The sequence below is a fragment of the Hyperolius riggenbachi genome, chromosome 1 (assembly GCF_040937935.1).
Source record: "Hyperolius riggenbachi isolate aHypRig1 chromosome 1, aHypRig1.pri, whole genome shotgun sequence".
Lineage (NCBI taxonomy): Eukaryota > Metazoa > Chordata > Amphibia > Anura > Hyperoliidae > Hyperolius > Hyperolius riggenbachi.
Genome location: NC_090646.1, coordinates 661,817,557 through 661,845,401, shown reverse-complemented (window position 1 = coordinate 661,845,401; position 27,845 = coordinate 661,817,557). Strand labels below are relative to the sequence as shown.

The 27,845-nt window shown below is 45.3% G+C and overlaps 1 protein-coding gene across 2 annotated transcripts in view; it reads right to left on the bottom strand.

Annotated features, from left to right (window-relative positions):
• Positions 1 to 27,845, bottom strand: part of LOC137532233 (von Willebrand factor A domain-containing protein 5A-like) — a 473,069-nt gene that overhangs the window by 279,234 nt on the left and 165,990 nt on the right. For both annotated transcript variants that reach the window (XM_068252513.1, XM_068252522.1), the window contains exons 14-16: positions 21,477 to 21,685; positions 11,882 to 11,980; positions 10,486 to 10,587 (exon numbers count right to left, since the gene is read on the bottom strand). In XM_068252513.1, coding sequence (XP_068108614.1) covers positions 10,486 to 10,587; positions 11,882 to 11,980; positions 21,477 to 21,685 — 410 coding nt within the window. The remainder of the gene's footprint in view (positions 1 to 10,485; positions 10,588 to 11,881; positions 11,981 to 21,476; positions 21,686 to 27,845) is intronic.

The following is a 27,845-nucleotide window of genomic DNA, read 5'->3' as shown; positions in this document are numbered from 1 at the left end:
GGAGAAGTGGGGTTGAGGAGGGAATTGAAGGTAGCAAAAATCTGTCGAGGGTTGGAAGCTTGGGTTACAATCAGTGCTGCAAAGTACCTTTGTTTAGCCTCAGAGAGGGCAGTGTGGAAGAGTAACAGTTTGGCCTTGTAATCTAGGAAGTCAGCATTGAGATGTGATTTCCTCCATTTCCGTTCGGCTGCTCGAGTTTCTTTCCTGAGGTTACGTGTGTGGGTGTTGTGCCAGGGTTGGGGGTTGGGGTGCTTGATAGGGCGGAAGATTGAGGGGGCAGCTTGATCTAAAGCAGATGAGAGGGCAAGGTTATATTGTGCAGCCGCTTCATTGGGGCATGTTAGGGTGGGTAGGTTGGAGGAGAGGGAGAGAAGGGGACTTGCTAGGACATTTGGGCTGAGATTACGTAGGTCTCTCTGCCATCGACCAGGCTGAGGGGCGGGGAGAGAAGTTGTTGGTGGGGAGATAGTGAAGGTGAGGAGGTGATGGTCAGAGATAGGGAAAGGTGCGATGTCCAGGTTGCTAAAGGGAGGTGGACTTTGAGAATATGAGGTCAAGAGTATGACCAGCGCGGTGGGTGGTGGAATTTGTGTGCTGAGAGAGACCAAGGGATTTGGTGAGGGAGAGTAGCTGCTTGGCAGCAGTGGAGATAGGCTCATCGATAGGTAAGTTGAAATCCCCGAGTATGATGGTGGGGAGGTCAGATGACAGGATGTGGGGGAGCCAGGAGGCCAGGTTGTCCAGGAAGAGTGAAGTTGGAGCAGATGGGGGGTGATATAGGACCGCAATGATGGCTGGGAGAGGTTGGTACAGGCGGATTACATGGGCCTCGAAGGATGAGAAGTGCAGGGAAGGGGGCGGTGATAGGACCCGGAAGGTGCAGGGTGCGGAGAGAAGCAGACCCACTCCTCCTCCAGACCTGTTGTCAGGTCTGGGGGTGTGACTGAGATGCAGTCCCCCATAGGAGAGAGCAGCGGCTGCGGTACAGTCAGAGGGGGTGAGCCATGTCTCTGTGAGGGCGAGGAAGGTGAGGGATTTAGAGAGGAAGAGCTCATGGATGGATGTGAGCTTGTTGCGGACAGATCTGGCATTCCATAGACCACAAAACAAAGGGAGAGAGTGCCTGGGGGTTGTATGGATGGGAATGAGATTATTATGGTGTGGTCTGCGGATGCAAGAGGAGTGTGGAGGGGCTGGAAGGGGGTTGGCTGGGAGTTTGGGAACCAGTGGGGGTCTAGGAATGGGTGGGTTGAGGATGGAGTGAGAAAGCACTGGGACCAGCTGGAGAAGCAGGTGGAGGAATAGCATGTGGTAGTGGTGGAGGAGTGGCAAAGGGTTATAGTGCTGTATTAGCTGGGCATATAATACAGAGATCATGGTGTGTATATAGAGTGGGGTATAGCGCTGTATTAGCTGGGCCTATAATACAGAGGTCATGGTGTGTATATAGAGAGGGGTATAGTGCTGTATTAGCTGGGCCTATAATACAGAGATCATGGTGTGTATATAGAGTGGGGTATAGCACTGTGTGGGGTATAGCATCGTGTGGATTCAAGGCGTGCATTTAGCCCCTGGGGGTCTGTACACACCCCTGATGGTTTATAATGCAGCACTATACCCCACTCTATATACATACCATGATCTCTGTATTATAGGCCCAGCTAATACAGTACTATACCCCACTCTATATACATACCATGATCTTTGTATTATAGGCCCAGCTAATAGAGCATGTCACAGGAGCCCTTGTGGCTGACCGCACTTAGCCTTCTAAACGGTGCCAGCGCACAGATCGTGCGAACTCTGGTCGCAGTCAATGCGCAGGAACCGTTAAGAATTAGCCGCAGACAACTCAGAAGGGAGCCTGTGAGACACGGGTGATTACAACTCACACACTAGTTCATGGGATCTGCCACCACCTCTGTTTCCTGAGACAGAGGAACTCACTAACTGACTAGTCCTGCGAATAAAACGGTTAACACACGATATTCTGTCTAGCCAACAACAAACAAACAGTAGCGTATCTTCAGAGACCCGGGATCATTTCTGTGTGTGCTGATAAGCAGGGTAGCGAAACAGTGAATGACTTGGGGAAGTCGTTTATTCACGCAATATAAATAATTAATATATACAGACAATTATGAAAATCAACAATTATGAAAACAGTAATAGCCAGTATGAAAAATAAAAGAAGGGAGAAAAATACTTAGTTCCTGGAAAGATGTCCTTATTGTGGGAAGAATCATAAAGTCCTTGGTTTCAAAGTCCAGAGTTCAGAGTTCAGACCAGGTGGATGCCAGCATATCCTCAAGCTGGCATCTGATGAGTGCAAGATGTTTCAGTGTGGAGGACCCTGAGTTTTGGCTCCTCTCCCATTCTTATGCCCCTGATTCAGTAGGAGGAAGTGAGGGCGGGCCCACACACCCCCTTAGAACATGAGATGAGTCCTGCCCTTGTCCTGGAGACCAGAAATCATGCCTTAACCATATATGGGCTCTATCTCACAGAACCGTACAGGTCAGGGCAGATTTACTAATATTTTCAGGTCTGCCTCGATGTACCCAGCAGTCTGATACCAAACATGAGGGGTGGGACCCCTGTGGTACCATTAGGGCACTGTTGAACTGCCTAACGGGCAGTCTTTATCTCAGAAGGTTCTGAAATGTGCTCAGAACCAACGCCAGGCAGGGCCCTACCTGCTCTGTTAGTTTGGAGGGTCTGCCAGCCTGGCAACACAGAAAATATGATATATATAGCAGTTTATGGAATATGAGAGACCCCTGGGATTTATACCAGGTCATTCCCAGGCAAAGGTTCTTTGAAGTTGGCAGCAGCAAGCCACAGGTCGGCTCCCTGCTGGGAAAAGGAGTCGGAGTGTCTGAGTTCCCTCACTCTAAATTGGTTCTGTCATGGTGTTTGTCACCTTATACCTGATGGATGGGCCATCAGCACAGCTTGAAGCCAGGGACTCTCTGGGCCCAGGCTCATTAGCATATCAAAAGGGCCAACCAGCATTTGGAATGGTGCTCTCGTTGCTATTCCTCTGCTAAGAAAGGACTGCAGACCTCCTACACAATAAATCCAGATTGTACCGTTTTGAAGCGCAATCGATGCAGGAATCGAGTGCGATCGTTCTTTTCTTCACGGGCGGTTCCAGGACGCGCCTGCGTCCCCGCAATCGTCCGTGACAGAGCACTATACCCCACTCTATATACACACCATGATCTCTGTATTATAGGCCCAGCTAATACAGCACTATATCCTACTCTATATACACACCATGATCTCTGTATTATAGGCCCAGCTAATACAGCGCTATACCCCACTCTATATACATACCATGATCTCTGTATTATAGGCCCAGCTAATACAGCACTATACCCCACTCTATATACATACCATGATCTCTGTATTATAGGCCCAGCTAATAGAGCACTATACCCCACTCTATATACACACCATGATCTCTGTATTATAGGCCCAGCTAATACAGCACTATATCCTACTCTATATACACACCATGATCTCTTTATTATAGGCCCAGCTAATACAGCGCTATACCCCACTCTATATACACATACCATGATCTCTGTATTATAGGCCCAGCTAATACAGCACTATATCCTACTCTATATACACACCATGATCTCTTTATTATAGGCCCAGCTAATACAGCGCTATACCCCACTCTATATACACACCATGATCTCTGTATTATAGCTCCAGATAATACAGCACTATACCCCACTCTATATACATACCATGATCTCTGTATTATAGGCCCAGCTAATACAGCACTATACCCCACTATATACATACCATGATCTCTGTATTATAGGCACAACTAATACAGCGCTATACCCCTCTCTATATACACACCATGATCTCTGTATTATAGGCCCAGCTAATACAGCGCTATACCTCACTCTATATACATACCATGATCTCTGTATTATAGGCCCAGCTAATACAGCGCTATACCCCACTATATACATACCATGATCTCTGTATTATAGGCACAACTAATACAGCGCTATACCCCACTCTATATACACACCATGATCTCTGTATTATAGGCCCAGCTAATACAGCGCTATACCTCACTCTATATACATACCATGATCTCTGTATTATAGGCCCAGCTAATACAGCACTATACCCCACTATATACATACCATGATCTCTGTATAGTAGGCACAACTAATACAGCGCTATACCCCACTCTATATACACACCATGATCTCTGTATTATAGGCCCAGCTAATACAGCGCTATACCCCACTCTATATACACACCATGATCTCTGTATTATAGGCCCAGCTAATACAGCACTATACCCCACTCTATATACACACCATGATCTCTGTATTATAGGCCCGGCTAATACAGCGCTATACCCCACTCTATACACATACCATGATCTCTGTATTATAGGCCCAGCTAATACAGCGCTATACCCCACTCTATATACATACCATGATCTCTGTATTATAGGCCCAGCTAATACAGTACTATACCCCACTCTATATACACACCATGATCTCTGTATTATAGGCCCAGCTAATACAGCGCTATACCCCACTCTATATACACACCATGATCTCTGTATTATAGGCCCAGCTAATACAGCGCTATACCCCACTCTATATACACGCCATGTTCTCTGTATTATAGGCCCAGCTAATACAGCGCTATACCCCACTCTATATACATACCATGATCTCTGTATTATAGGCCCAGCTAATACAGCACTATATCCTACTCTATATACACACCATGATCTCTGTATTATAGGCCCAGCTAATACAGCGCTATACCCCACTCTATACACATACCATGATCTCTGTATTATAGGCCCAGCTAATACAGCGCTATACCCCACTCTATACATACCATGATCTCTGTATTATAGGCCCAGCTAATACAGCGCTATACCCCACTCTATATACACACCATGATCTCTGTATTATAGGCCCAGCTAATACAGCGCTATACCTCACTCTATATACATACCATGATCTTTGTATTATAGGCCCAGCTAATACAGCACTATACCCCACTATATACATACCATGATCTCTGTATAATAGGCACAACTAATACAGCGCTATACCCCACTCTATATACACACCATGATCTCTGTATTATAGGCCCAGCTAATACAGCGCTATACCCCACTCTATATACACGCCATGTTCTCTGTATTATAGGCCCAGCTAATGCAGCACTATATCCTACTCTGTATACACACCATGATCTCTGTATTATAGGCCCAGCTAATACAGCGCTATACCCCACTATATACATACCATGATCTCTGTATTATAGGCCCAGCTAATACAGCACTATATCCTACTCTATATACACACCATGATCTCTGTATTATAGGCCCAGCTAATACAGCGCTATACCCCACTCTATATACACACCATGATCTCTGTATTATAGGCCCAGCTAATACAACACTATACCCCACTCTATATACACACCATGATCTCTGTATTATAGGCCCAGCTAATACAGCGCTATACCCCACTCTATATACACACCATGATCTCTGTATTATAGGCCCAGCTAATACAGCACTATATCCTACTCTATATACACACCATGATCTCTGTATTATAGGCCCAGCTAATACAGCGCTATACCCCACTCTATATACACACCATGATCTCTGTATTATAGGCCCAGCTAATACAGCACTATACCCCACTCTATATACACACCATGATCTCTGTATTATAGGCCCAGCTAATACAGCACTATACCCCACTCTATATACACACCATGATCTCTGTATTATAGGCCCAGCTAATACAGCGCTATACCCCACTCTATATACACACCATGATCTCTGTATTATAGGCCCAGCTAATACAGCACTATACCCCACTCTATATACACACCATGATCTCTGTATTATAGGCCCAGCTAATACAGCGCTATACCCCACTCTATATACACACCATGATCTCTGTATTATAGGCCCAGCTAATACAGCACTATACCCCACTCTATATACACACCATGATCTCTGTATTATAGGCCCAGCTAATACAGCGCTATACCCCACTCTATATACATACCATGATCTCTGTATTATAGGCCCAGCTTATACAGCGCTATACCCCACTCTATATACACACCATGATCTCTATATTATAGGCCCAGCTAATACAGCGCTATACCCCACTCTATATACATACCATGATCTCTGTATTATAGGCCCAGCTAATACAGCGCTATACCCCACTCTATATACACACCATGATCTCTGTATTATAGGCCCAGCTAATACAGCACTATATCCTACTCTATATACACACCATGATCTCTGTATTATAGGCCCAGCTAATACAGCGCTATACCCCACTCTATATACACACCATGATCTCTGTATTATAGGCCCAGCTAATACAGCGCTATACCCCACTGTATATACCCACCATGATCTCTGTATTATAGGCCCAGCTAATACAGCGCTATACCCCACTCTATATACATACCATGATCTCTGTATTATAGGCCCAGCTAATACTGCACTATATCCTACTATATATACATATCATGATCTCTGTATTATAGGCCCAGCTAATACAGCGCTATACCACACTCTATATACACACCATGATCTCTGTATTATAGGCCCAGCTAATACAGCACTATACCCCACTCTATATACACACCATGATCTCTGTATTATAGGCCCAGCTAATACAGCACTATACCCCACTCTATATACACACCATGATCTCTGTATTATAGGCCCAGCTAATACAGCGCTATACCCCACTATATACATACCATGATCTCTGTATTATAGGCCCAGCTAATACAGCACTATACCCCACTCTATATACACACCATGATCTCTGTATTATAGGCCCAGCTAATACAGCACTATACCCCACTCTATGTACACACCATGATCTCTGTATTATAGGCCCAGCTAATACAGCGCTATACCCCACTCTATATACACACCATGATCTCTGTATTATAGGCCCAGCTAATACAGCACTATACCCCACTCTATATACACACCATGATCTCTGTATTATAGGCCCAGCTAATACAGCGCTATACCCCACTCTATATACACACCATGATCTCTGTATTATAGGCCCAGCTAATACAGCACTATACCCCACTCTATATACACACCATGATCTCTGTATTATAGGCCCAGCTAATACAGCGCTATACCCCACTCTATATACATACCATGATCTCTGTATTATAGGCCCAGCTTATACAGCGCTATACCCCACTCTATATACACACCATGATCTCTATATTATAGGCCCAGCTAATACAGCGCTATACCCCACTCTATATACATACCATGATCTCTGTATTATAGGCCCAGCTAATACAGCGCTATACCCCACTCTATATACACACCATGATCTCTGTATTATAGGCCCAGCTAATACAGCACTATATCCTACTCTATATACACACCATGATCTCTGTATTATAGGCCCAGCTAATACAGCGCTATACCCCACTCTATATACACACCATGATCTCTGTATTATAGGCCCAGCTAATACAGCGCTATACCCCACTGTATATACCCACCATGATCTCTGTATTATAGGCCCAGCTAATACAGCGCTATACCCCACTCTATATACATACCATGATCTCTGTATTATAGGCCCAGCTAATACTGCACTATATCCTACTATATATACATATCATGATCTCTGTATTATAGGCCCAGCTAATACAGCGCTATACCACACTCTATATACACACCATGATCTCTGTATTATAGGCCCAGCTAATACAGCACTATACCCCACTCTATATACACACCATGATCTCTGTATTATAGGCCCAGCTAATACAGCACTATACCCCACTCTATATACACACCATGATCTCTGTATTATAGGCCCAGCTAATACAGCGCTATACCCCACTATATACATACCATGATCTCTGTATTATAGGCCCAGCTAATACAGCACTATACCCCACTCTATATACACACCATGATCTCTGTATTATAGGCCCAGCTAATACAGCACTATACCCCACTCTATGTACATACCATGATCTCTGTATTATAGGCCCAGCTAATACAGCACTATACCCCACTCTATATACACACCATGATCTCTGTATTATAGGCCCAGCTAATACAGCGCTATACCTCACTCTATATACATACCATGATCTTTGTATTATAGGCCCAGCTAATACAGCACTATACCCCACTATATACATACCATGATCTCTGTATAATAGGCACAACTAATACAGCGCTATACCCCACTCTATATACACACCATGATCTCTGTATTATAGGCCCAGCTAATACAGCGCTATACCCCACTCTATATACACGCCATGTTCTCTGTATTATAGGCCCAGCTAATGCAGCACTATATCCTACTCTGTATACACACCATGATCTCTGTATTATAGGCCCAGCTAATACAGCGCTATACCCCACTATATACATACCATGATCTCTGTATTATAGGCCCAGCTAATACAGCGCTATACCCCACTCTATATACATACCATGATCTCTGTATTATAGGCCCAGCTAATACAGCACTATATCCTACTCTATATACACACCATGATCTCTGTATTATAGGCCCAGCTAATACAGCGCTATACCCCACTCTATATACACACCATGATCTCTGTATTATAGGCCCAGCTAATACAACACTATACCCCACTCTATATACACACCATGATCTCTGTATTATAGGCCCAGCTAATACAGCGCTATACCCCACTCTATATACACACCATGATCTCTGTATTATAGGCCCAGCTAATACAGCACTATATCCTACTCTATATACACACCATGATCTCTGTATTATAGGCCCAGCTAATACAGCGCTATACCCCACTCTATATACACACCATGATCTCTGTATTATAGGCCCAGCTAATACAGCACTATACCCCACTCTATATACACACCATGATCTCTGTATTATAGGCCCAGCTAATACAGCACTATACCCCACTCTATATACACACCATGATCTCTGTATTATAGGCCCAGCTAATACAGCGCTATACCCCACTCTATATACACACCATGATCTCTGTATTATAGGCCCAGCTAATACAGCACTATACCCCACTCTATATACACACCATGATCTCTGTATTATAGGCCCAGCTAATACAGCGCTATACCCCACTCTATATACACACCATGATCTCTGTATTATAGGCCCAGCTAATACAGCACTATACCCCACTCTATATACACACCATGATCTCTGTATTATAGGCCCAGCTAATACAGCGCTATACCCCACTCTATATACATACCATGATCTCTGTATTATAGGCCCAGCTTATACAGCGCTATACCCCACTCTATATACACACCATGATCTCTATATTATAGGCCCAGCTAATACAGCGCTATACCCCACTCTATATACATACCATGATCTCTGTATTATAGGCCCAGCTAATACAGCGCTATACCCCACTCTATATACACACCATGATCTCTGTATTATAGGCCCAGCTAATACAGCACTATATCCTACTCTATATACACACCATGATCTCTGTATTATAGGCCCAGCTAATACAGCGCTATACCCCACTCTATATACACACCATGATCTCTGTATTATAGGCCCAGCTAATACAGCGCTATACCCCACTGTATATACCCACCATGATCTCTGTATTATAGGCCCAGCTAATACAGCGCTATACCCCACTCTATATACATACCATGATCTCTGTATTATAGGCCCAGCTAATACTGCACTATATCCTACTATATATACATATCATGATCTCTGTATTATAGGCCCAGCTAATACAGCGCTATACCACACTCTATATACACACCATGATCTCTGTATTATAGGCCCAGCTAATACAGCACTATACCCCACTCTATATACACACCATGATCTCTGTATTATAGGCCCAGCTAATACAGCACTATACCCCACTCTATATACACACCATGATCTCTGTATTATAGGCCCAGCTAATACAGCGCTATACCCCACTATATACATACCATGATCTCTGTATTATAGGCCCAGCTAATACAGCACTATACCCCACTCTATATACACACCATGATCTCTGTATTATAGGCCCAGCTAATACAGCACTATACCCCACTCTATGTACATACCATGATCTCTGTATTATAGGCCCAGCTAATACAGCACTATATCCTACTCTATATACACACCATGATCTCTGTATTATAGGCCCAGCTAATACAGCGCTATACCCCACTCTATATACACACCATGATCTCTGTATTATAGGCCCGGCTAATACAGCGCTATACCCCACTCTATATACACACTATGATCTCTGTATTATAGGCCCAGCTAATACAGCGCTATACCCCACTCTATATACACACCATGATCTCTGTATTATAGGCCCAGCTAATACAGCGCTAGGAGATTAGATTGTGAGCTTCTGTAAAGGACAGACTCACTGACTCACCCAGTTTCTGTAAATGGTATCTTGCTTGGGGAAGAGCTTGAGACTGTCTGTTTGGCTGGGGTAGGCGTCTTGGAGAGGCTCTTGCTGCCTGGTTTCCTCCTGCTGAGAGATAAATAATAGAGATTACATTGTGAGCTCTTCTGAGGACAGTCAGTGACTTGTCTATGTACTCGGTAATGTGCTTCCGAAGATGTCAGTTTTGTATAAATACATAATAATAATATGGTAGGACTATGACTATGGTAGGATTAGATTGTGAGCTCCTCTGAGGACAGTCACTGACATGACTATGTACTCTGTAATGTGCTGCAGAAGATGTCAGTGCTATATAAATACATAATAATAATAATATGGTAGGACATTAGACTATGACTATGGTAGGATTAGAGTGTGAGCTCCTCTGAGGACAGTCAGTGACATGACTATGTACTCTGTAATGTGCTGCAGAAGATGTCAGTGCTATATAAATACATAATAATAATAATAACATACCTCCCAACTTTTTAAGATGAGAAAGAGGGACACTTAAACCACACCTCTGCCACAACCCTAGTCACGCATACCATAAAGATTTCATAAGTAAAATATGTTGTTTTATAATTCAAACTACAGTGGTTGTTTCTATCCTGGTTCATTTTCCTTCATAGTAACATATTAAAATTAGTAATATATCAATTTAAAGGATGGGGATAAAGTTTAGAGTCAATCAAACACATTTGTAGAAGAGAAATATATATATTTACATAGAAATAGGGACAAAGTCCTAAAAGAGGGACAAATGAGGTGGAAAGAGGGACAGGGCTCCCAAAGAGGGGCCGTCCCTCCAAAAGAGTGACAGTTGGGAGCTATGAAATAATAATAATCTGGTAGGACATTAGACTATGACTATGGTAGGATTAGATTGTGAGCTCCTCTGAAGACAGTCAGTGACATGGCTATGTACTCTGTAAAGTGCTGCAGGAGATGTCAGTGCTATATAAATACATAATAATAATATGGTAGGACATTAGACTAGGACTATGGTAGGATTAGATTGTGAGCTCCTCTGAGGACAGTCAGTGACATGACTATGTACTCTGTACAGTGCTGCAGAAGATGTCAGTGCTATATAGATACATAATAATAATATGGTAGGACATTAGACTATGACTATGGTAGGATTAGAGTGTGAGCTCCTCTGAGGGCCACACTCAGTGACATGACTATGCACTCTCTACAGTGCCAAAGAAGATTTCATCACTATATAAATTCATAATATGCCAAGAGATTAGACTGTGAGCTCCTCTAATGCTAGGTACACACAATTTGATTTTTCAGAAATTATCTATCGAACCATCTATCTGCCAAACTATCTTATGGTGTGTACTCAGCATAAAGGACAGACTCACTGACTCACCCAGTGTCTGTGAAAGGCTTCTTGCTGGCGGAAGAGCTTGCGAATGTCTGGGTACCTGGCATAGAGTTGTTGCAGTGCTTATTACTGCCGGCCTTAGTGCTGTTGAGTGAGACATCAGTAACAGAGATTAGATTGTGAGCTCCTTTGTGGACAGTCAATGAGAGGACTATATACTGTGTACAGTACTGCAGAAGCTGTCACCGATTCATAAGCACATAATAATAATATGGGAGGACATTAGACTATGACTATGGTTGGATTAGATTCTTGCTTCTCTGAGGACAGTCAGTGACATGACTATAAAGTTCTGCAGAAGATATGCACAGTGGCATAGCTAAGGAGCTATGGACTATAGTGCAAGTTTTACACTGGTTCCACCCAAGCCCTCAATACATAACAATTGAAACAGTTTCCCCAAATCTGCCAAGGACAGCCACAGAGTGAGATGTGCAAGAAGGGGATGGGGAACCGTTTGTTAAAGCTAATGGGATCTTTGTTTAAAAAAGGAGAGGGAAGGCTCTGGGTCCTATAGCACCTTCCCTCTCCTCTTCCGGTGCTCTCATTCAGGCGGCAGCTCCTCTGTTCAAATCCCCCGCCCCGGGGGACTTTGGAAGCCTTTGGGAGCTGAGTTCTCCCGAAGACAGGCAGCTCCATACTGCGCACATTCGAGTGCACGAGAGAGGACACTCGTGTGTGTGCAGTGTGGAGTGGCCTGTCTTCGGGAGCACTTGGGCTCCCAAAGACTTCCAAAGACTCACTTTGGAGGTGGAGACAGCAACATTTGACCAAATTGGTCAAATGCTGCTACCGGGGAGCCAGCGCTGGAATGGGGACCAGGTGAGGAGCAAGAAAGCTCTACAGCACCCAGAGCCTTCCTTCTCCTTAGGTAAGTATCTGGCTGGATTTTTTTTAACATTGATTCCCATTCACTTTAATGATCACTACTATTCAAAGCATCTATAGAAGTTATTATTACTAGCACAGGACAAATAAAGAGCTAAAACTGCCTTTGAGGGAGGGCCCCTCAGGGTCCTGGATAACCGGGACTCTAGTAGGACATTAGACTATGACTATGGTAGGATTAGATTGTGAGCGCCTCTGAGGACAGTCAGTGACATGACTATGTATTCTGTAAGGTGCTGCAGAAGATGTCAGTGCTATATAAATACATAATAATAATATGGTAGGACATTAGACTATGGTAGGATCAGATTGTGAGCTCCTGAGGACAGTCAGTGACATGACTATGTACAAAAATATAAGCACTAAATAAATATTCATTTCTAGCTGATTGCCCGGCGTGCCCAGGAATGTATTTGGCTAGTGTTGGCTCCGCCCACTTTTTCTAACCCTAACACACAATTACTCACTGACCAAGTTTGTGAGCTTTGCGGTCTTTGGCATCAATAATTTGCATTGAAATGAAAAAAATCTGATTGGCTGTTTGTGGCTCCACCCCCTTTTCTGAATTTGAACCCCAGTCACCCAATGACCAACTGTAGCAGGTTTGAGGCCTGTGCCATTAGCAGTGCAAGAATGGCAGCAATTACATATTCTCCTTGAGAAGCAATAGGTGAAGTTTGATTCACTTTTGTAGGCTCCACCCATTTTTCTGAATATTAAACCCAGTCACCCAGTGACCAACTGTGCAAAGTTTGGGAACCCTACCATTAACAGTGTAAGAATGGCTGCAGTTTACATTTTCCCAGTGAAATTTTTATTTGTCTCCGCCCACTAATGACCCGGAACTGCCCGTGTATGTATTTGACCGGTTTTAGCTCCGCCCACTTTTTCTAACCCTAACACACAAACACTAAATGACCAAGTTTGTGAGCTTTGGGGTCTTTGGCATCAATAATTTGTATATTCCCATGGAAATGAAACACATCAGATTGGCTGTTTGTGGCTGCGTCCCTCTCCAGCATTTGAACCCCAGTCAACCAATGACCAACTATAGCAGGTTTGAGGCATCTGCTATTACCAGTGTAAAAACGGCAGCAATTTAAATATTCCCCTTGAAAATCAACAGGTGAATTTTGATTGGCTATTATAAGCTCCACCCACTTCCCTGAATATTAATCTCAGTCACCCAGTGACCATCTGGGCAAAGTTTGAGATCCCTGTCATAAAGAGTGTAAGAATGGCTGCAGTCTACGTCTCAATGACCAAGTTTGTGAGCTTTGGGTCCTTGGCATCAATAATTTGTATTTTCCCAGTGAAATGAAACAAATCTGATTGTCTGTTTGTGGCTCTATCCCCGTTTCTGAATTTGAACCCCAGTGACCCAATGACCAACTGTACCAGGTTTGAGGCTTGTGCCATTAACAGTGCAAGAATGGCAGCAATGTAAATATTCCCCTTGAAATTCAAAAGATGAATTTTGATTGCCTGCTATACGCTCCACCCACTTTCATGAATATTAATCCTAGTCACCCAGTGGCCAACTGTGTCAAGTTTGAGAACCCTGCCAATAACAGAATGGCTGAAATCAATCTAACAAATCTGATTGGCTGTTTGTGGCTCCACCCCCTTTGTGAATGAATGTGGTCCCCAGTCATCCAATTACTGACTGTATCAGGTTTGAGGCCTCTGCCATTAACAGTGTAAGAATGGTAGCAATGTAAATATTCACCATTAAAATAAACAGGTGAATTTTGACTGGCTGTTGTAGGCTCCACCCACATTTCTGAATAATAATCCCAGTCACCCAGTGGCCAATTGTGTCAAGTTTGGGAACCCTGCCATGTAAAAAAATAAGTTTCTGGCACCACCCACTTTTTCTAACCTTGACATATAGTCACTCAATTACCAAGTTTATCAACTTTGGGGTCCTTGGTATCAATACTTTGTATATCTGATTGGCTGTTTGTGGCTCCGCCCCTTTCTGAATTTGAACCCCAGTCACCCAGTGACAAACTGTACCAGGTTTGAGGCATCTGCTATTAACAGTATAAGAATGGTAAATCAAAAAAAGTTGAATTTTGATTGGCTGTTGTAGGCTCCACCCACTTTCCAAAATCTTTATCTCATTCACCCAATGACCAACTGTGCAAAGTTTGACAACGCTGCCATTAACGGTGTAAGAATGGCTGCAGTTTATATTTTCCCAGTAAAATTTGTTTTTGGCTCCACCCACTTTTTGTAACCTTGACACACAGTCATTCAATGACCAAGCTTGTGAGCTTTCAGGTTCCTGGCATCAAAAATGTGTGAATGGAAGCAGTTTATCCAGCAAAGAAATCTGATTGGCTAATTGTGGCCCCACCCCTTTAGTGAATTTGGACCCCAGTCACCCAATGACTGACTGCAGCAAGTCTGAAACCTCTGCCATAAACAGTATAAGAATGGCAGCAGTTTAAATTTTCCCCTTTAAAATCAAAAGGTGAATTTTGATTGGCTGTTGTAGGCTCCACCCACTTTCCTGAATCTTACTCTTATTCACCCAGTGACCAAGTGTGGCAAGTTTGAGAACCCCGCGATTAATAGTCTAAGAATGGCTGCAGTTTACATTTTCCTATTTAAAATGAATGGCTGAATTTTGATTGGCTGTTTTATGCTCCGCCCGCTTTTCCTGGATTTGTAACCTTGGTCACCAAGCGACCAACTGTGCCAAGTGTGGGTACTCTGGCTTGATTACTGTGAGAATGGCAGCCTTTACATTTTTTTCCATTGACATGAATGGGGGAAATCTGATTGGGTGACACGCACGCACGCACGCACGCACACACACACACACACACACACACACACACACACACACACACACACACACACACACACACACACACACTTCAGGATTCTGTAGAGAATCATGAAAAAATGGTGAATCACAAAAAGTACAAGAAGACTAAGGCTGGTTTCACAGTGGGACATTAAAGTCCCACCTTACAGCAGCCAATAATGCAGCCTAACTCACAGCACTGTAAAATCAATTGTGCTGTTCACAGTGCACACGTTGCGTTACATAGTAACACAGCACGTTTAAACAAAGTGCTGCATTCTGTACCTTATACTGGGCTAAGCCATGTTAGACTGTTTGCACATGCTCAGTAATGTTGGAGGAGGAGGTCTCCCCTCCTCCTCCAAGGCCAGCCACATGGCTAATTAATATTCACTGCACTGCAGAGACTCATGGTGGGACTGTAGTGTTGTCTGGATCATGAAGGAATCGTTCATTTGATCCGGATCTTTTTTGTGAGTCGAATCATCCGGATCATCCCAATGAAAGATTCGGATCACAGTGGATGTCTGTCTGGAAGAAACAGCAACATACAGAATGTACAGTGCAGGGAAAGTCCTGTCCTGCTAGTCATTTCACCCAGTCTGCTTCCCTAGTAAAATGATTCAAATGATTTGGTTCAAATGATCCGAATCCTTAAAAAGATCCGGACTTCCTATCACTAACCTGGAGCGGCTGCTTTGAGAGCTGCATAACGCGGCTCAATCTGACGTCCAACTTCAACACCACCATGCGTTGCATTAGGGGCACGTTATGCGACCATAACGTCCCCTAAAACGCAACGTCTTGGTGTGAAAGTAGCCTCAAGCCTAATTTCTCTCCCATCTAAGGAGAGTCCTTGAATGGGATGAAGTGCAGAGCTGTGTGGATCCTCACAGACCTGGACGGACCTGGACAACATGTAACCACCAGATCCAGGCCTGTGAGTTACCTCCTCCCTAGTGCACCTGCCGGCCAGCAGCCAGGCCTCTCTCCACATCATGCCCTCTTTACAATTAAAATTCTGCCTGTAACCTGCGGTTCAGCTAAAAAGACTGTCACCTTCTCCATAGCACCAGTCTGCACCTCAGTTTGACTCACCCCAGTGAGTGACCCGACTCCCAACATCCTGCTGGCTGCTTACCAGTTGTAACTTGACCAGCAACCAGCAAGCAGACAGCCAGAAACCATCACTCTCCTCTTACAGCACATGACAACAGGCATGGCAGCACACTGGGCACAAGAGATGGGCCGAAACTATTTGCCTGGCTAATTTTTCGTGGCGAATAAGGGGTATTCACGTTCGCCCCCTCAGGCGAATACATGGCAGATTTGACCCGCCCCCTATACATCATCATTGAGCTAAACTTTGACCCCTTGGCCTCACAGTCAGTAGGTACATTGCAGCCAATCAGCTATCCCTCTCACCTGGACCGCCCCACCACCTTTCAGAAAGCCAGCACAGAAGCCATTTTGCAGTCTGTGTTTGGCTTCTGTGCTAGGCAGGTGAGGGACAGTGTGTTGTGACAGGGAGAGTGTTAGGTAGGCCTGTGCTCTGTTCTCAGTGCATAATATTCTTTCTGCTATCACATTGTCCTGAACAGCTAAGCCTTCCTTACGGCTGATACATGTTTTTTCTTGCTATTGTATTGCTCTTCTGTGGCCAGTGCACAAGTTAGCTGATGGAGACAGGCAGGGTCGGACTGGGACACTAAGGGCCCACCGAGGAAGTTTCAGCCTGCCCCCCCCCCCATCCCATTTTGGGCTCACACATACATGTACTCTAGAAATTTTGCATGATTTTATGGTAGGATATAGATTATAAACACTTCTGAGGACAGTGTCCAATAGGGATATGTCCACATGCAGCCGCAGCAAAAATTAATAAGTGTCGCCACGCACTGGAACATGGACGTGGTCATGGTGGGTCATGGGCAGACTTTAAAAAAAAAAAAAACACACAAAATAAGTAGCGGTTTTATTCACAGAGATTAGGTCCGACCAGATACATTTTAGATAAAATCATCAAGTAGTTACATGCCTCAGGATAATTCATCAAATAGTCAAATGGCAGCAGATTTTCCGACAAAATGCAACCAGATTGGCGGCAGATATCCCCACAAAATGCAATCAAATTGGCGGCAGATATCCCCACAGAATGCAAATAGATTGGCGGCAGATATCCCCACAAAATGCAATCAAATTGGCGGCAGATATCCCCACAGAATGCAAACAGATTGGCGGCAGATATCCCCACAAAATGCAATCAAATTGGCGGCAGATATCCCCACAGAATGCAAATAGATTGGCGGCAGATATCCCCACAAAATGCAATCAAATTGGCGTCAGATATCCCCACAGAATGCAAACAGATTGGCGGCAGATATCCCCACAAAATGCAATCAAATTGGCGGCAGATATCCGCACAGAATGCAAACAGATTGGCGGCAGATATCCCCAAAAAATGCAATCAAATTGGCGGCAGATATCCCCACAGAATGCAAATAGATTGGCGGCAGATATCCCCACAAAATGCAATCAAATTGGCGGCAGATATCCCCACAAAATGCAATCAAATTGGCGGCAGATATCCCCACAAAATGCAATCAAATTGGCGGCAGATATCCTAACAGAATGCAAACAGATTGGCGGCAGATATCCCCACAAAATGCAATCAAATTGGCGGCAGATATCCCCACAGAATGCAAATAGATTGGCGGCAGATATCCCCACAAAATGCAATCAAATTGGCGACAGATATCTACACGGAATGCAAACAGATTGGCGGCAGATATCCCCACAAAATGCAATCAAATTGGCGGCAGATATCCCCACAAAATGCAATCAAATTGGAGGCAGATATCCTAACAGAATGCAAACAGATTGGCGGCAGATATCCCCACAAAATGCAATCAAATTGGCGGCAGATATCCCCACAGAATGCAAATAGATTGGCGGCAGATATCCCCACAAAATGCAATCAAATTGGCGGCAGATATCCCCACGGAATGCAAACAGATTGGCGGCAGATATCCCCACAAAATGCAATCAAATTGGCGGCAGATATCCCCACAAAGTCAGGTCCCCTGTTAGTGGGGGCCCCCATGCTGGAAGGGGGTGCAGTGGGCACAGAGCGGCGGGGAGGGGGGAAGCTTCCCCCCCCTCCCTCACCTGGAGCTCCCCCCTCCCTCACCTGGAGCCCCCTCCCAGTTTAGGTAGGCAGGTCACAGGTGTCCCCAGTTAGGTAGGTCTAATATCCCCCCCAGCTTGGTAGGGGGGCAGTGGGCACACAGAGCGGCGGGGAGGGGGGAGCTTTCCCCCCCTCCCTCACCTGGAGCCCCCCCACAGTTTAGGTAGGCAGGCCGCAGGCGCAGGTCACAGGTGTCCCACAGCGCAGGAAGGGGGGGCAGTAAGCACACAGAGCGGCGGGGAGGGGGGAAGCTTCCCCCCTCCCTCACCTAGGGGCCCCCACTTCCGCGCTCCCCCTTCCGCACTCCCCCTCCCTCCAAAATGTCAGCCAGCGGCAGCGAGCGGAGAATAAGCTTACCGGCATGAAGACATCAGTCATCAGAGGAGATCCATCGCTCTGCGTGCCGCTGGCTGGTCTCCGTCTCTCCTGCAAGGCTGCAATGCACTGACCAATCACGTTCTGGCAGTACTTCCTGTAAGAGCGTGATTGGTCAGTGCACTGCAGCCTTGCAGGAGAGACGGAGACCAGCCAGCGGCACGCAGAGCGATGGATCTCCTTTGAAGACTGACGTCTTTATGCCGGTAAAGCTATTCCCCGCTCGCTGCCGCTGGCTGAAATTTTGGAGGGAGGGGGAGTGCGGAAGGGGGAGCGCGGAAGGGGGGGCCCCTAAGTGAGGGAGGGGGGGGAAGCTTCCCCCCTCCCCGCCGCTCTGTGTGCCCAATTTCCCCCCTTCCTGCGCTGCCGGCTCTGGGGCCCCCTGGGGCCCCCAGGATGCGGGGCCCACCGATGGAATCATCGGCAGTTCGGTGGGTCAGTCCGAGGCTGGAGACAGGTCTGCTGGTCCTAGTAGTGCACCGACCATAACCCAATAATCCTTCACACCACTACTGGCATCTAGTATCTGTGATGGTCGGGTTCACTGGCAGAAACATGCCATTTGCACAATCATACAAAAATGCACACAAGATATAAGTTAGAGAGCCCAGCCATCCATACGACATCTAGGATTGGCTTATCCATGGACTTCCAATTGGACTTTTTATCTTTGGTTGGACTTATTATGGAAAAGGACATATGGTAACTTTGCTCAGACTATAATCAAGTTATTATTTTCACATTTAATCCTTATTTCTGTATCGATTTGTTTCTTTTGCTATATCTGATCTCTGCATTAGTTTTTTTAAATAAACAATTAAAAATCGTTTGTCTAATTGCTGTTCTGAAAATCTCCACAAAAGGGTCACGACTCCTGAGAGACGTTACCATAACCGTTTTGATATTAATATTGTTAGTTTTGCTATCTATAGAAAGGTTGTGTATTAACCCTTTTTCCTGCATGATTTAGCTAGAGTTAGATGTAGCGTATTCGCACACTTTATTGTGCATTGGTGGCAGCGACCTGATCTCTATATGAGATCACAGATTGTATTGATTGTACATACAATCGAAATTGGACTGTGTGTGGACTCCCAATTGTATTGATTGTACAACCAATCGAAAAGGTTATTTGCCTGCAGTGCTGACTGCGTTCAGGATTCCCTCAGGGTCTGAGGCTGAATGGTAAACTGCAGCAAAGGGAACAGGAATTGGAGGGTGACTGCACACACGTCACATTGTCGGCAGCTGTGCGACCAATCTGTGGCGTTAGTCCGTTCACTGTATTTCAAGCCATCGCATGTGACTATTCCCTGAATGGTAACGGTGCCAGATTAGACAGGATTGGTGTGCGTTGTCGCATTATTACCTGACGACCCAGCAACCTGTTTTTTAACGTCAGCATGCTCAGTCTTTCAAGCCATCAGGGACCGTTCACACTTATAATCACTAATAATAATCCTTCTCACCACTACTGGCATCTAGTATCCACTACTGCCCCCTGTATAAGACTTCAGTGCAGAATTTGTGTTTCTTGGTCACTTAACTGTCATTAAACTACCTCAGCCAGACCATAGAGGCTGGAAAACCGTAATCACCTGCACTCCCACGATTATGCACACAAGCACAGCGGCCACTACACACCACTACACAAAGATTGCCACTGAGAGGACTAACATTTATTTCCTGGAGGTGTCAACTAGTAAAAAGAAAGAAATGCTCACCCGATATAATCACTAAAGGTCTTTGCAGTTGTTTGTGGACTGTGGTGTGTTAAACGCAGTGTTTTCATCTCTTAGTGAGAAGCGGCCATAACCCCTACACTACCTGATGGATGTGTACACACGCAAGATGTTTCAAAGCACTTTATTCCACCAATTTGGGAATGCAATGTGATTTCTCCCCTTTAGAGTTTGAAACACGACTCTGCGTCGATTGCGTAATTTTTTTGTGGGACTTTTGCCACAGATCCCCCTCCGGCATGCCACGGTCCAGGTGTTAGGCCCCTTGAAACAACTTTTCCGTCTCTTTCGTGGCCAGAAACAGTCCCTATAGGTTTTAGAATTCGCCTGTCTATTGAAGTTTATTGAGATTCGCCTGTTAGTAAACTTTTGCTGGAATTCGCGTTTGGCGTTAACGAATCTTAAATTCGATGTTCGGCCCATCTCTAGTTAAGTTGTCAGTACAAACGTTTGTCATAGCAACACCTGTAGGTGAAGACAGTGAGCCTCTCTAGTAATCAGAATAACATGGAACAATAACCGCTCTGAAAAGGAACATTCTGCAGCAAAGGACAGTAAAAGCTTACATACTTGGAGCTGGGATGTCTCTTCGCACAGCTGTATCCTCCACAGGTGTTTTGGTGTCTTTGTTGACAGCCACATAGGCCGTAAGGGAGGAGACAACTCCAGACTGGAGACTGGTGTCCAAGATCTTCTTCTTCACCCCTTCTAACCCAGACTCTGTTCCATTTTCCAGCTTAGAGATTAGAGCTTTGGCAGCAAGTCTGTGAATGGTGGGTCTAAAATACGACAGATAATACACAAGATGGGAACTTTGTCATTGTGTGGATAATGGTTGAAGGATATATACAGGACATGCTGAGATCATGTCTGTGGATGGGCGTGAGAGAAGATAGACAGGACATGAGGAGAACAGAGCTCTGACAGTCTGTGGATGGTGGTGAGAGAAGACAGACAGGACATGAGGAGATCAGAGCTCTGCCAGTCTGTGGATGGGCGTGAGAGAAGACAGACAGGACATGAGGAGATCAGAGCTCTGACAGTCTGTGGATGGTGGTGAGAGAAGACAGACAGGACATGAGGAGATCAGAGCTCTGCCAGTCTGTGGATGGTGGTGAGAGAAGATAGACAGGACATGAGGAGATCAGAGCTCTGCCAGTCTGTGGATGGTGGTGAGAGAAGATAGACAGGACATGAGGAGATCTGAGCTCTGCCAGTCTGTGGATGGTAGTGAGAGAAGATAGACAGGACATGAGGAGATCAGAGCTCTGGCAGTCTGTGGATGGTGGTGAGAGAAGATAGACAGGACATGAGGAGATCTGAGCTCTGCCAGTCTGTGGATGGTGGTGGGAGAACATAGACAGGACATGTGGAGATCAGAGCTCTGCCAGTCTGTGGATGGTGGTGAGAGAAGATAGACAGGACATGAGGAGATCAGAGCTCTGCCAGTCTGTGGATGGTGGTGAGAGAAGATAGATAGGACATGAGGAGATCAGAGCTCTGCCAGTCTGTGGATGGTGGTGAGAGAAGATAGACAGGATATGAGAAAATCAGAGCTCTGCCAGTTTGCGGATGGTGGTGGGAGAAGAGACAGGATATGAGGAGATCAGAGCTCTGCCAGTCTGTGGATGGTGGTGAGAGAAGATAGACAGGACATGAGGTCATCAGAGCTCTGCCAGTCTGTGGATGGTGGTGAGAGAAGATAGAAAGGACATGAGGAGATCAGAGCTCTGCCAATCTGTGTATGGTGGTGAGAGAAGATAGAAAGGACATGAGGAGATCAGAGCTCTGCCAGTCTGTGGATGGTGGTGAGAGAAGATAGACAGGACATGAGGAGATCAGAGCTCTGCCAGTCTGTGGATGGAGGCGAGAGAAGATAGACAGGACATGAGGAGTAGAGATGTTGCGAACTGTTCGCTCGGCGAACATCTCTGGGGCTTTTACTACTTCCGGGTCGCTCTGACCCAGAGTAGTACGCCTGCACTGCCCGGCGAAGCGTGTCCTAGATCGCGCTCCTGTTGCCGGGCACTCTCTGCGCATGTGCGTGACGTCTTTCATGACGGTTCGGGAACCGTTCGCTACATCTCTAATGAGGAGATCAGAGCTCTGCCAGTCTGTGGATGGTGGTGAGAGAAGATAGACAGGACATGAGGAGATCTGAGCTCTGCCAGTCTGTGGATGGTGGTGAGAGAAGATAGACAGGACATGAGGAGATCTGAGCTCTGCCAGTCTGTGGATGGTGGTGGGAGAACATAGACAGGACATGTGGAGATCAGAGCTCTGCCAGTCTGTGGATGGTGGTGAGAGAAGATAGACAGGACATGAGGAGGTCAGAGCTCTGCCAGTCTGTGGATGGTGGTGAGAAAAGATAGACAGGACATGAGGAGATCAGAGCTCTGCCAGTCTGTGGATGGTGGTGAGAGAAGATATACAGGACATGAGGAGATCAGAGCTCTGCCAGTCTGTGGATGGTGGTGAGAGAAGATAGACAGGATATGAGGAAATCAGAGCTCTGCCAGTCTGTGGATGGTGGTGAGAGAAGATAGATAGAACATGAGGTCATCAGAGCTCTGCCAGTCTGGGGATGGTGGTGGGAGAAGAGACAGGATATGAGGAGATCAGAGCTCTGCCAGTCTGTGGATTGTGGTGAGAGAAGATAGACAGGACATGAGGTCATCAGAGCTCTGCCAGTCTGTGGATGGTGGTGAGAGAAGATAGAAAGGACATGAGGAGATCAGAGCTCTGCCAGTCTGTGGATGGTGGTGAGAGAAGATAGAAAGGACATGAGGAGATCTGAGCTCTGCCAGTCTGTGGATGGTGGTGAGAGAAGATAGACAGGACATGAGGAGATCAGAGTTCTGCCAGTCTGTGGATGGTGGCGAGAGAAGATAGACAGGACATGAGGAGATCAGAGCTCTGCCAGTCTGTGGATCATGGTGAGAGAAGATAGACAGGACATGAGGAGATCAGAGCTCTGCCAGTCTGTGGATGGTAGTGAGAGAAGATAGACAGGACATGAGGAGGTCAGAGCTCTGCTAGTCTGTGGATGGTGGTGAGAGAAGATAGACAGGACATGAGGAGGTCAGAGCTCTGCCAGTCTGTGGATGGTGGTGAGAGAAGATAGACAGGACATGAGGAGATCAGAGTTCTGCCAGTCTGTGGATGGTGGCGAGAGAAGATAGAAAGGACATGAGGAAATCAGAGCTCTGCCAGTCTGTGGATGGTGGTGAGAGAAGATAGACAGGACATGAGGAGATCTGAGCTCTGCCAGTCTGTGGATGGTGGTGAGAGAAGACAGACAGGACATGAGGAGATCAGAGCTCTGTCAGTCTGTGGATGGTGGTGAGAGAAGATAGACAGGATATGAGGAGATCAGAGCTCTGCCAGCCTGTGGATGGTGGTGAGAGAAGATATACAGGACATGAGGAGATCAGAGCTCTGCCAGTCTGTGGATGGTGGTGAGAGAAGATATACAGGACATGAGGAGGTCAGAGCTCTGCCAGTCTGTGGATGGTGGTGAGAGAAGATAGACAGGACATGAGGAGATCAGAGCTCTGCCAGTCTGTGGATGGCGGTGAGAGAAGATAGACAGGACATGAGGAGGTCAGAGCTCTGCCAGTCTGTGGATGGTGGTGAGAGAAGATAGACAGGATATGAGGAGATCAGAGCTCTGCCAGCCTGTGGATGGTGGTGAGAGAAGATATACAGGACATGAGGAGATCAGAGCTCTGCCAGCCTGTGGATGGTGGTGAGAGAAGATAGACAGGATATGAGGAGATCAGAGCTCTGCCAGACTGTGGATGGTGGTGAGAGAAGATATACAGGACATGAGGAGATCAGAGCTCTGCCAGTCTGTGGATGGTGGTGAGAGAAGATAGACGGGACATGAGGAGATCAGAGCTCTGCCAGTCTGTGGATGGTGGTGAGAGAAGATAGACAGGACATGAGGAGGTCAGAGCTCTGCCAGTCTGTGGATGGTGGTGAGAGAAGATAGACAGGACATGAGGAGATCAGAGCTCTGCCAGTCTGTGGATGGTGGTGAGAGAAGATATACAGGACGAGGAGATCAGAGCTCTGCCAGCCTGTGGATGGTGGCGAGAGAAGATAGACAGAACATGAGGAGATCAGAGCTCTGCCAGTCTGTGGATGGTGGTGAGAGAAGATATACAGGACGAGGAGATCAGAGCTCTGCCAGTCTGTGGATGGTGGTGAGAGAAGATAGACAGGACATGAGGAGATCAGAGCTCTGCCAGTCTGTGGATGGTGGTGAGAGAAGATAGACAGGACATGAGGAGATCAGAGCTCTGCCAGCCTGTGGATGGTGGCGAGAGAAGATATACAGGACATGAGGAGATCAGAGCTCTGCCAGTCTGTGGATGGTGGTGAGAGAAGATAGACAGGACATGAGGAGATCAGAGCTCTGCCAGCCTGTGGATGGTGGCGAGAGAAGATATACAGGACATGAGGAGATCAGAGCTCTGCCAGTCTGTGGATGGTGGTGAGAGAAGATATACAGGACGAGGAGATCAGAGCTCTGCCAGTCTGTGGATGGTGGTGTGATGTACAGATTCACCAGAAATGCGCCATCTGCGCCATCACAGGAAAATGCGCATAAAATATGATCTCGAGCACCTCTTTAATTCATAAGCCTGGATTTTTAGAAAACAGTGTTCCTTTGAAAACCAGACCTTTGCTACACAAGGAAAACTTTGTTTTTTTATCTATCAGGGGGGCAATAAAGCTCCTCCAAGACAATTTCCCCATCCTAGTTTAACTACTTAACCACTTGAGGACCACAGTCTTTCTACCCCTTAAGGACCAGGCACTTTTTTTCCATTCAGACCACTGCAGCTTTCACGGTTTATTGCTCGCTCATACAACCTACCACCTAAATGAATTTTGGCTCCTTTTCTTGTCACTAATAAAGCTTTCTTTTGGTGCTATTTGATTGCTCCTGCGATTTTTACTTTTTATTATATTCATCAAAAAAGACATGAATTTTGGCAAAAAAATGATTTTTTTAACTTTCTGTGCTGACATTTTTCAAATAAAGTAAAATTTCTGTATACATGCAGCGCGAAAAATGTGGACAAACATGTTTTTGATTAAAAAAAACCCATTCAGTTTATATTTATTGGTTTGGGTAAAAGTTATAGCGTTTACAAACTATGGTGCAAAAAGTGAATTTTCCCATTTTCCAGCATCTCTGCCTTTTCTGAGCACCTGTCAGGTTTCATGAGGGGCTAGAATTCCAGGATAGTACAAATACCCCCCAAATGACCCCATTTTGGAAAGAAGACATCCCAAAGTATTCACTGAGAGGCATAGTGAGTTCATAGAAGATATTATTTTTTGTCACAAGTAAGCGGAAAATGACACTTTGTGACAAAAAAAAAAGTTTCCATTTCTGCTAACTTGCGACAAAAAAAATGAAATCTGCCACGGACTCACCATGCCCCTCTCTGAATACCTTGAAGTGTCTACTTTCCAAAATGGGGTCATTTGTGGGGTGTGTTTACTGTCCTGACATTTTGGGGGGTGCTAAATTGTAAGCACCCCTGTAAAGCCTAAAGGTGCTCATTGGACTTTGGACCCCTTAGCGCAGTTAGGCTGCAAAAAAGTGCCACACATGTGGTATTGCCATACTCAGTAGAAGTACTATAATGTGTTTTGGGGTGTATTTTTACACATACCCATGCTGGGTGGGAGAAATATCTCTGTAAATGACAATGTTTTCATTTTTTTTTTACACACAATTGTCCATTTACAGAGTTATTCCTCCCACCCAGCATGGGTATGTGTAAAAATACACCACAAAACACATTATACTACTTCTCCTGAGTACGGCGATACCACATGTGTGGCACTTTTTTGCACCCTAACTGCGCTAAAGGGCTCAAAGTCCAATGAGTACCTTTAGGATTTCACAGGTCATTTTGCGACATTTGGTTTCAAGACTACTCCTCATGGTTTAGGGCCCCTAAAATGCCAGGGCAGTATAGGAACCCCACAAATGACCCCATTTTAGACAGAAGACACCCCAAGGTATTCCGTTAGGAGTATGGTGAGTTCATAGAAGATTTTATTTTTTGTCACAAGTTAGCAGAACATGACACTTTGTGAAAAAAAACAATTAAAATCAATTTCCGCTAACTTGTGACAAAAAAATAAAAACTTCTATGAACTCACCATACTCCTAACGGAATACCTTTGGGTGTCTTCTTTCTAAAATGGGGTCATTTGTGGGGTTCCTATACTGCCCTGGCATTTTAGGGGCCCTAAACCATGAGGAGTAGTCTGGAAATCAAATTCCGCAAAATGACCTGTGAAATCCTAAAGGTACTCATTGGACTTTGGGCCCTTTAGCGCAGTTAGGGTGCAAAAAAGTGCCACACATGTGGTATCGCCGTACTCGGGAGAAGTAGTACAATGTGTTTTGGGGTGTATTTTTACACATACCCATGCTGGGCAGGAGAAATAACTCTGTAAATGGACAATTGTGTGTAAAAAAATCAAAAGATTGTCATTTACAGAGGTATTTCTCCCACCCAGCATGGGTATGTGTAAAAATACACCCCAAAACACATTATACTACTTCTCCCGAGTACGGCAATACCACATGTGTGGCACTTTTTTGCACCCTAACTGCGCTAAAGGGCCCAAAGTCCAATGAGTACCTTTAGGATTTTACAGGTCATTTTTGTTTCAAGACTACTCCTCACGGTTTAGGGCCCCTAAAATGCCAGGGCAGTATAGGAACCCCACTAATGACCCCATTTTACAAAGTAGACACCCCAAGGTATTCCGTTAGGAGTATGGTGAGTTCATAGAAGATTTTATTTTTTGCCACAAGTTAGCGGAAATTGATTTGAATTGTTTTTCTTCACAAAGTGTCATATTCCGCTAACTTGTGACAAAAAAAAAAAATCTTCTATGAAC